Source organism: Porites lutea, chromosome 4 (assembly GCF_958299795.1).
Source record: "Porites lutea chromosome 4, jaPorLute2.1, whole genome shotgun sequence".
NCBI classification, from domain to species: Eukaryota; Metazoa; Cnidaria; class Anthozoa; order Scleractinia; family Poritidae; genus Porites; species Porites lutea.
In genome coordinates, this window is record NC_133204.1 from 30,871,850 (window position 1) to 30,884,007 (window position 12,158).

Below are 12,158 nucleotides of genomic sequence, written 5' to 3' on the forward strand. Positions count from 1 at the left end.
ATAATAATAATACACTATATTTAAAGAGGGTAGCACGGAATAGTTACAGAAATTAGTAAAATTGTGGCCCTCTATCTAAATTAAAATGACAAAAAGCATAAGATTCAGAATATACAAAGTCTAAGTACAAAATAAATAAAACTAGGGAAATATAGAAGTTCTACATCAATATGAATGAGTATAAGAGCCTAATGATGTGGCTAGTGAAATACATACAAGAATATGATTAAACTATGAATTGGTGTAATTCCTGCTGCTCTTTAAACAAGATATTTCGATAATTATTCTTAAAGGATTCTAGTGATATTACATTTCTAAGTTCTAGAGTTAAGCTGCTCCAGAGTTGGCAAGTAGAAACTGCAAACGACCTACCGCCTTCGGTCACCTGATTAAATTTTCGGCAAATAAAATTTAAATTACTATATCTAGTTACACAACTATGTTGCTGGCTGTTGAGTCTTAAGGAGTCTTCAATATATAAGGGAACTTCACCCTTGATGAGTTTATATGCCGCACAACATTTAGCTATTTTCACTAAATCATAAAAAGGAAGTCACTGTAGACTATTAAAAAGCTTAACACTCGACGCCTATCAAGACTGCTCCCCAGGCCCTCTGGGAGGCGTCGCTGAACATTGTGACAGAGATGGTGCTCCGATCGCCAAGGTAAGTGACCTGACCATTTGTCCAGGAAAGTCCATTCCCAAATGTCCCTGAATTGGATCAGAAATCTTCGAATTCCTGGCAACAGCGCTGATAGCTTTTAACACCTCCTGTACATGCAGCTTACAGACCGGGATTGCAAGACTAAATGATAGTGCTTTTCCTGCAAAATGCTGCAAGCTTTTTACGGGCGCAAAAGATGATCCCAAGAGTTTGTCACGCAATGCTTACGTTTCTCCGTTTCATCTAGTGGGGCTAAAACGGCTTGCAATACAGAATCAGAGATGAAACCCAGGGATTTAACAAAAGTGGACGGCTGTGAAGAACTCTTTGCAAGGTTAACAAAGTATCCCACTGAAATGAGAAGGAATAACAACAAAGGCTGCAGCTTGTGCGAGTTGGTGACTGGGCTGGCAAAGGGCTGGGCCAGATAGGAATAACTGGCCCCCATGTCTGTCATCAATATACTGCGAAACAGGTACGCCCAAAGATTGTGCAGCACTGGTGAGGACGAGGCCAACATTATGATGTAAATAGGCACTTGCTTTCCATCTGAAAGGTAAAGTGCAGCAAGAAAAAAATTAGCCTCTCCAGGAAAACCTGAAGAATTCCTGGGAGTCCGGTTGAATCTTGAGGTGTTGGTATCCACTCTTGTCATCAAATGTTGTCTGGAAATGCCCTGGGAGGACATAAAGAAGCAGGTCTGGGAGGTGGTCTAACTTGAAAGAGAGATCTCACATCCATAAATTAAGAAGACGCTTTCCCTGGCATAAATGCGGTTTAGATGGCGAGTAAAGCTCAACTTAATGTGCTCTGGGATTGCATAAATGACAACTGTAAAGCATTTTGAAATCAGATACTGTACATAGGGTCATAGCTGTTACATGTATAAATGATAAAATTAATGGTCATTGCAACTTAAGAAGACATAAAATAGGTGACTAATTGAACAGAGAGCTTGCTCACAGGCTAGAAGTTACATGTGCAAATAAATAAGTGCCATGACAACTGTCTTGTATCCTCCTCGCATGCTGCATTGTTGACTCAATTTGTGGCTTTGTCAATTTGTGGTATTAGATGCTTATAAAGGGTCAACTCATGATTGCCTTAAGTTTGTTGGATTGGTTTCCTACCAGGTTCAATTGGCTGCACGACAATCAAGATGAAAACCTCACCAGTCCAGAAATCTATTTCTGGACAATTCAGGCTAAACATTATACAGTGTACTTGTACATGTACAATCTCTCCTGATATATCCAGCTTAATGGTAGGTTGAGAATTACATGAAGGAACATTTATTGTTTAACGTAGGAGGATAATTCTGAGCTAAAGTTTTCACTCTTTTCATTACCGTCTTAATATTGGACTGGTTTCTTACCAGGTTCCATTTGCTGCATGACAATCAAGATGAAAATCTACTGCAGCTCAGAAATTTATTTCTGAACAGCGGAGGCTAAACGTTATACAGTGTACATGTACACATGTACAATGTTTCCTGATGTATCAAACTTAATGGCAGGTTGGGAATTACATGATGGGACATATATTGTTTAAGGGAGGGGGATAATTTCGAGCTAAAGATTTGCTCTTTACCTTCATCTACCCAGCAGTGCCCTTTTGTCAGTCTTAAGTTAAGTCCACAGTTCAAACCACTGTCATGGTTCCCAAATATTAAACTGGCTGACGTTTGCTCTTTCGAGATGTTGAACTCAATAGTGTTGTGTGCATTGTTGAATTCTGAGTGAGTGGATCTTTCTCAGTGGGTTTTGCTGTTTTGGATGATGTAGAAAGTTATCCAGTTATCAGGGCTAAAAATAAATTTGGGACTGACTTTCAAAAAACATGACCCTGATTGTCACGTCTCTCTTCTGACTGGAAAAAAATAATTAGAATAAAAAGAATAGAATTTTAAAGTTTGATGTGACGTTGCCATGGTACTAAAAAATTAGGTTCTCAATTTAGATAACCTCTTGCGCGTGGGTCACCTAGGGTTTGTCTCCACTATGTCTTGAGGTCAAAATGCTTATTAACGCACAGAAAAAAAACATAACGACTCCATGGTTGGTATTTCTGTGGTGTTTTGTTGCGAAATGGTTGGTAGAACATTGGTAACCAATATGGTGTACCAACCTTGGTAACCGGGTTACATTTACCATATTAGTATGCCATTTTTTGGGAATCCAACATTGGAACATCAACTTTGATATACCAATATGGTGTTTTTCTGTGATATTATAGGTGTCCTATGTAAAAATACCAACATTGGTACAGTGGCAAATTTAACTATGATATCATTGTAATTTGAATGGTATTTTATCTTGGAGGAAACCAATATCGGCATATTAAATTTGGTTTACCAAGGTGTCCTAGGTGGCTTTTCATTGTACATTTAGTGGTGTTCTAGTAAGAAATACCAACATTGGTTTAGTGGCACAATTTACCACACTGGATTTTCATAGTAGTTTGAACGCTATCCTGGAGGAAACCAATATTGGCAGGTAAAATATCGTTTACCAAGGTGTCCTAGATGGCTTTTCATGGTACGTTAAGTGGTATTCTAGTAAATACCATTATTGCTGTAATAGCAAATAGTTAACCAAATTGGATTTTCAGTGCAGTCTACCTGTGATGATTTATATAGTCTGATGGGTATGAAACATCAAAATGCTGGCGTGGCTAGCACAATGATAGAGATTTTAAAAACAAAATCAAATGCTCTAAGATTCAACCTGACTTTATTGATCAAGAAACCAGAAGCTATTAGCCATAGCTCAAGGAGCAAAACTGACTTAGGAAAATCTCAATCATCCTCATCCGATTCTTCAGAACTAATACCACATCTGTAGTTACATTGCTGGCCATATCTGTAGCTACCACATCGCTGGCTGGTTCTCCTACTGTCATTTCTTCCCTTCTCAAACATTCAACATTTGCTTCATCCGTGACACTTGCGATCCATTTTTCGAAAAGGGCCTTAGCCACTCTGTTTGCTATATCATATTTACCCAAGCCCTGTGCCTTAAGTTTTGATGTTTTTCTAAGGAGCAAACATCGCGTTTGTAAGCTAAATTCCTAAACCTTGAGGCTTTCAAAAAACGGTTAGTAACGATTGGCAGCTGTCAGGTGTCATTTCTGTAACGTCAAAAGATGGTTCATCCCATTTGGAATCCAGTCGTCTATGCAGCAATCTGCAGTGAAATGATTGGAACCGTGAATTAAGAGTAGACTTCTATAATTTGCCTCACATTATTTTAATGAAATTATGGCAAGAATCTATAAACAATAAGCCTTTCTCTAAAATTAGGGCTGGTCAGAATGTAGAAGGGGGAACAATACGACTTAACCAAAATATGACTTTCAGTGACTTGTTTGATGTAGTCTTGAAGGTTGAACTGAATTCAAAGGAAAGTTTGAAGTAGATTTTTATGTAATTGATAATATGTTTATGGATAACTCTTATACTTACTTCCACATACCACTGAATTCTGTTTTAGAAGTACTAAATTATCAATTACTATGTACTAATACGAAAGTGGAATATTTAGAATCATGTTTGCATTCTATATAATGATGTATAATGTACTATTTCTCATTTTTAGGAACTTTTTTTTAATTATCAGGGCCGGCTTGTTCAAAGCTGGGTTAAGATAACCCAGGGTTAGTGCGAAATTTGAATTAATAATAATAATAATAATAATAATAATAATAATAATAATACAAGAATTTATATTGCGCCATTTCCGTGAGCTCAATGGCGCTTAACAATAATCGTAATTCTAAAAATAAAAAACATTTGAGTTATTAAAGAAAATTTATAACAGTTGTAGAAATTAATTTCTAAAAAATAAGATACATTCGACTTGCTAAGATTACCTGAGGAAAATATATGCAATAAAAAGAAAAAAGGGTAGTCAACTAAGTAATAAAAGCCGCTCTAAAAAGAAGTGTTTTAATCTTATTCTTAAAAACATCAAGGTTTTGGATTGATCTTATGTCATCGGTTAGGGAGGTCCAGAGCCTGGGCACAGTAACTGAGATCTGCTATATATTTTGGTGCCATGCCATTCAGTGAAGTTCTATTTTGTATGTAATTCATTGTCTGACTTGGAGCCAGAGTAGTCTACGAAGAACTGGTGTTATATGTTCTGAGCTTGGAGCTCTAGTCACCAGTCGAGCTACGCAGTTTTGTACATACTGTAGCCTATCAATAACCGATTGGGGTAAGCCATATAGAGGAGCTTTACAGAAATTCAACTTAGATGAAATAAATGCTTGAACAAGTGTCTCAGCATTATCCTTAGAGAGACAGTTTCTTATCTTTGCAATATTTCGTAAATGATAGAAGGCCGTTTTGCAGGTGGTCGTAACATGTTTCTCTAAGTTGACTTGGGAATCAAAAATTACAGCTATATTTCTAGCATTGTTGGAGACTTCAGTGTATTCACCAGTCACATAGATACCCTTAATAGGTGGGTTGACTTTGTGCTTTGGTCCAATCACTAGGAGCTCAGTTTTATCCCTGTTCAGCTTTAACGTATTTGCAAGCATCCATGCATTAATATCATTTAAACAAGACTCAATTGCTTGCACTGAAGCTGCTTGATCATGAAGCTTGAATGAGCAGTAAAGCCGGGTGTCATCAGCGTAGAAATGACATGATAGGCCATGACTTCTGACAATGTCACCAAGGAGGGATGTATACAATACATACAACATAGGCCCCAGCACAGATCCTTGGGGCATGCCACACCGCAGGTCCTTGCTACACGATGTTGCCCCCTTTTCACTGTTCATCTATGCAGGACGGCGACTTCGGAATTTTTTGTAGTACACTACTGGACAATGTTCGTTTGTTGCCTGAGCGGTGGGATTAAATGCTCGTCTGTCACCATTGCCACGGCACGTCTTAGATCCTCTTTCTGAAATCCAAATGAGAAATTCCTTGCCAGTTTCAGTGTCATTCTCAACAACAATGTCTCTCCATTTCAGCTTTCTGCTTTCATCTCTTACACGGAAACCAGTGCTAATAACCACCAAACTGTGCGCTGTAGAGCTTCAGGGTTTTTATCGCCAAATTCACTGGAACGAAACACTAAATCTTCTTCAGCATCGGTAAGTTCTCTCACAGCTTGGGGGTGATTACCTTTCCCTTGTTCTACAACCGGCTGTTTCTTTTTAGAAAGCAGAACCTCCCTGGCCCGGGTTGCTCGAAGCATGGTTAGTGCTAACCAGCGTTAAATACCATGGAAACCTATACATTTTGATACCTCTTAACCAACAGTTAGCGCTAACCAGGCTTCAAGCAACCGGCCCCTGGATTTCTGGAACTCTTGGTCTTTGAGAATGTTTATGTTGGAGTTCGTATCGTTTAAGTAACACTGTAGACTTCTTTGAAAACAACTGAGAGTTGCTGGCTCGTAAGCGCTGTCATCTTTCTTCTTTATCTCCATCATAAAACGGCGAATCAAGATGTTTAGCCCTTCAGCAGGTATGTCTTCAATTTCTCTTTCTTCACCTTTGTTACGGAAAAACATCCTCCAAACGTTCAAGTCATACTCGGTTTTCTTAATTGTGTTTTCAGCTCGTTGGGCCAAAATATAATTTTGCACATTTTCCAGCCTAAAAACATTGTCATTTTCCCGGTTTTCTTCGTTAGTTATCGCAGCAATGTTCTCTTTCTCGAGTTTAGCCATGCATTCCCATGTACTGCCATGTATTACCATGTATTACCATGTATTGCCATGTATACCCATGTATTGCCATGTATAGCGATATATTACCATGTATTGCCATGCATTACCATGTACTGCCATGTATAGCCATGGACTGCCATGTATTACCATTTATAGCCATGCATTACCATGTATTACCATGTACTGCCGTGTATAGCCAAGTATTGCCATATATTACTATGTTTTAACATGTATTACCACGTATTGGCATGTATTCCCATCTATTACCATGTACTGCGATGTATAGCCATGTACTGCGATCTATATCCATTCATTGTCATGTATTACTATGTATTACCATGTATTACCATGTTTTGCCATGTATTGTCACGTATTGCTATGTATTACCATGTATTGCGATGTATAGCCATGTACTGCCATCTATAGCCATGTACTACCATGTATAGCCATGTATTACCATGTATTTCCATGTATAGCCATGTACTGCCTTGAATAGCCATGTATTGGCATGTATTACTATGTATTACCATGTATTATCATGTATTGGCATGTATTGCCATGTACTGCCTTGTATTACCATGTATAGCCATGTATTACTATCTATTACCATGTACTGCCATGTATAGCCATGTATTACTATGTATTACCATGTATTGGCATGTATTGCCATGTATTACCATGTACTGCCATGTATAGCTATGTATAGCCATGTACTGCGATGTATAGCCATGTGTTGCCACGTATTACTATGTATTACCATGTACTGTGATGTATAGCCATGTACTGCCATGTATTGCCATGTACTGCCATGTATTACCATGTATAGCCATGTATTACTATCTATTACCATGTACTGCCATGTATAGCCATGTATTACTATGTTTTACCATGTATTGGAATATATTGCCATGTATGACCATGTAGTGCCATGTATAGCTATGTATAGCCATGTACTGCGATGTATAGCCATGTATTGCCACGTATTACTATGTATTACCATGTACTGTGATGTATAGCCATGTACTGCCACGTTTTGGCATGTCGAGCCATCTATTACTATGTATTACCTTCTATAGCCATATATAGCCATATATAGCCATATTTAGCCATGTATTGCCATGTATTGCCATGTATTACCATGTATTGCCATGTATAGCCATGTATTGCCATGTATTAGTATGTATTACCATGTATTGCCATGTATAGCCATGTATTGTCATACATTACCATGTATTGCCATGCATTACCATATACTGTCATGTATAGCCATGTATTACCATGTGTAGCCATATATTACCATGTATTGCCATGCATTACCATGTACTGCCATGTATAGCCATGTACTGCCATGTATTACCATGTATAGCCATGCATTACCGTGAATTACCATGTACTGCCATGTATTACCATGTATAGCCATGTATTACTATCAATTACCATGTACTGCCATGTATAGCCATGTAATGCTATGTATTACCATGCATTAGCATGTATTGCCATGTATAACCATGTACTGCTATGTATAGCTATGTATAGCCGTGTACTGCGATGTATAGCCATGTATTATCACGTATTACTATGTATTACCATGGATTGCCATGTATTACCATGTACTGTGATGTATAGCTATGTACTGCCATGTATAGCCATGTATTGCCATGTATTAGTATGTATTTCCATGTATTGCCATGTTTAGCCATGTATTGTCATATATTACAATGTATTGCCATGCATTACCATGTGCTGCCATGTATTGCCATGTGTAGCCATATATTACCATGTATTGCCATGCATTACCATGTACTGCCATGTTTAACCATGTATAGCCATGTACTCCCATGTATTACCATGTATAGCCATGTATTTCTATCTATTACCATGTACTGCCATGTAAAGCCATGTATTACCATGTATTGGCATGTATTGGCATGTATTACCATGTACTGCCAGGTATAGCTATGTATAGCGATGTACTGCGATATATAGCCATGTATTGCTACGTATTACTATGTATTACCATGGATTGCCATGTATAGCCATTTACTGCCACGTTTTGGCATGTATAGCCATGTATTACTATGTATTACCCTCGATAGCCATATATAGCCATATATAGCCAGGTATTGCCATGTATTACCATGTATTACCATGTTTTGCCATGTATAGCCATGTATTGCCATGTAAAGCTGTCTATTACCATTTATTGCCATGAATTACCATGTACTGCCTTCTATAGCCATGTATAGCCATGTACTGCCATGTATAGCCATGGATTACCATGTATTGCCATGTATTACCATGTATAGCCATGTACAGCCTTGGATAGCCATGTATTGGCATGTATTACTATCTAGTACCATGTATTATCATGTACTGTGATATATAGCCATGTACTGCCACGTTTTGCCATGTATAGCCATGTATTACTATGTATTACCATGGATTGCCATGTATATCCATGTATTACTATGTATTACCCTCTGTAGCCATGCATTTCCATGTATTGCCATTCATTACCATGTATTGCCATGTATAGCCATGTACTGCCATCTGTAGCCATGTATAGCCATGTACTACCATGTATAGCCATGTATTACCATTTATTACCATGTATTTCCATGTATAGCCATGTACTGCCTTGGATAGCCATGTATTGGCATGTATTACTATGTATTACCATGTATTATCATGTATTGGCATGTATTGCTATGTATTGGCATGTATTACCATGTAAAGCCATGTATTGCCATGTTTTGCCATGTATACGCATGTATTACCATGTAATTCCACGTCTTGCCATGTATTACCATATATTGCCATGTATTACCATGTATCGCCATGGATCACCATGTATTTCTATTTATTGCCCTGTGTAGCCATGTATTACCATGTATGTCTTAAGTTTGAATGTGAAAAATCTTTTATCGTCTGGGAAACTGACTGTTTCACAGTTCAGGGGTAGCCCAAGGAAAGGCTCTTTTTTAGAATGAAAAGATATTTTCCTGAGGAGAGCAACTTTATTTGATCAAGGCCCCTTTCCTGTATGATTTAAGGTCATATCAGTTGGCGTTACAAGAAGATATTTTCTCGAAGAGTGTGACGTTCTTTCAGGATTGTAAACGGATACTAGTTGACAAAGATATTCAAGTGCCATTCGTCACTTTAGATAATACGCGCTGTTAAAAGTCAGTTAAGAACTTGCTGCCCCTGAAGAGCAGGGATTTCGCCCATAAGGCGAAACTCTGAGGAGGCACTCAATTCACTCGCGCGTTTATTATAACAAGTACTTACAGTTGTTATTTATAGTCAGTATGCCAGGAAAAAATCTCGATTTGCTTAATAGACAGGGGCCGCAAGGAATAGCTGGTTAACGTTTTCTATTGTTCGTGCCTGTAACTAAGAGATGTTTAGTATTATGAAAAACAGAAAATCCCGAAGGGACCGCTAATTTGTAGATTTTGTAACACTTGTTGTATGGTCATACTTGGGTTATCTTTTGCGTTGCACGTTATCAGTGAAATTTTGTGGAGCAGCTGTTTTGAAAGTTATGCTCGTTAAGCGCAGTTGAAGTTATAAGGTGCTTATAATTGTGTGTATATAAACTTTTGAAGAGTTTGCCAGACATGTGTTCACAAATCTTAGATTTGAAACAATTTGCCAGCAAGTCTTTCTCTTGCTTTGAATAACACTTTGAATAAGATAAAAAACAAACAAGACGAATAAATAAACTGCTAGCTTGTTACTGGCAGAACGATGGGTGATTACAGAAACTTTCTGAAAATTAAATTATGTGTTGACTTATTATTGAGTGGGGGCTTTCATCCCAACATTGAGATGAGGGGGGAGGATCTCAAAAAACTTTTTTTGGCTCCTTGGGTGTCCCTGGCCCTTTTCCTGGATTCGTCAGTGGAAATATAATATAACATCAAATACCATATTAGAAAGAAATAATACTGTATGCATCATGAAACATAGAGGGAGTTAAATTAGATGAAATACAACCCGGAGTAGTCAATCGATAAAGATTGGTATCGATTGATTTAAATCGTTAAAAGTGGGTAAATCTGATTTTATTGATATCGATTGCATTGATCCATCGGTAGAAATCGATGACACTCGTTTTGTTCATCGATTTATCTTGATTCTGTACCGATTTCATCGATCTATATTGGAATACACCTGTTTATCAATAAATGAAAACTGAATTCATGCAAACATTAAATTTAATGACAACTGAGTTGCATTACTTGACAGTCGAACGATCCAACAATTATTATTTTTACAAAAATCTTATCCGGTCTTCAAAGTCATCTTCTGGTGGCTGATAATAATTGGCCAGGTTTGTAGATGCCCAGCTCTTCACGAGGTAGATCTCCCACCCTTTCAAAGTAATGTACGTCCGTGTAGTTTTGGGTGTAGCTGAGTTACATCCAGGAGAAGTCAATATAGATAATATCGGTATCGATAAAAATCGTTAGCAATCATGTCATTTTTATCGACTGATAACTGAAAACGGTGAAAAACTATCCAGGGAAATCTTCTAGCCTGAATTTCAGACATCCCTTCGAGTCAAAGGGACGCAAGTCGAAGGGATGTCTAAAATTCAGACTAAAAGATCTTTTTTTAAGGTTGCATTTCCCTTGATATTTACATGCAAGGACGGAATGTAATTAACCTGAGCCGTTTTTGTTCAAAATGAAGGGTTTTAGACAAGATTTTGTGTCTGTAATAGTTTCCACATTTCTTATCTTCTATATGTTTATCACTAGTTACACGTGGATATGTTTTCTTAGCTGTACTATCTAACTTATGCCAAGAAACAACCATAATGGGCTTCCGTTATCAATCGTAAAAACCACAAAAGTACATGAAAATACATGGCAGTACGTGACTGTACATAGGAATACATGGTAATACATGGTAACACATGGCAATACGTGGCTATGCATGGAAATACATAGTAATACATGGAATTACATGGCTATACATAGCAGTACATGGTAATAATGGGCAACACATGGCAGTACATGATAATGCATAGTAATACATGGCTATACATGGCAATGCATCGTAATACATGGCAATACATGGCTATACATGGCAGTACATGGCTATACACGGCAATATATGGTAATACATAGTAATACATGGCAATGCATGCTAATACATAGTTATACCCGGCAGTACATGGCAAAACATGGCAGTACATGGATAAATGGCAATACATAGCACTATGTGGTAATGCGTGGAATACATGGCAATGCATGGCTATACATGGCAGTGCATGGCTATACAAGGTTGTACATGGCTATACATGGTAATACATGGCAATACATAGTAATACATGGCAGTGCATGGCAACACCTGCCAACGCATGGTAGTACATGGTAATACACCGCAATACATGGCTATTCATGGCAGTACATGGTAATACATGGGAATACATGGTAATGCATAGTAATACATGGCAATACATGGGTATACATGGGTATACATGCATAAATGGCAATACATGGCAATGCATGGTAATACACTGCAATACATGGCTATACATGGCAGTACATGGTAATACATGGCAGTTACATGGCTATACATGGCAGTACATGGCTATACATGGCATTACATGGGAATACATGGCAATACATGGCAGTACATGGCTATACATGGCTATACATGGCACCTACACACCTGCCTTTTCTCAGCTTTATAACATTAGGAGAATTAGGAAGTATCTTACAACGGACACCTCTAAGACTTTAGTACATGCCATGATTACAAGTAGAATTGATTACTGTAACAGTTT

General features: G+C 37.8%; 1 protein-coding gene across 1 annotated transcript in view; it reads right to left on the reverse strand.

Annotated features, from left to right (window-relative positions):
* Positions 1-5,668: 5,668 nt before the first annotated feature.
* Positions 5,669-12,158, reverse strand: part of LOC140934523 (uncharacterized) — a 275,762-nt gene continuing 269,272 nt past the window's right edge. Inside the window, exons 2-3 of the mRNA XM_073384132.1 lie at positions 5,970-6,010; positions 5,669-5,855 (exon numbers count right to left, since the gene is read on the reverse strand). Of these exons, the coding sequence (XP_073240233.1) occupies positions 5,669-5,855; positions 5,970-6,010 (228 nt within the window). The remainder of the gene's footprint in view (positions 5,856-5,969; positions 6,011-12,158) is intronic.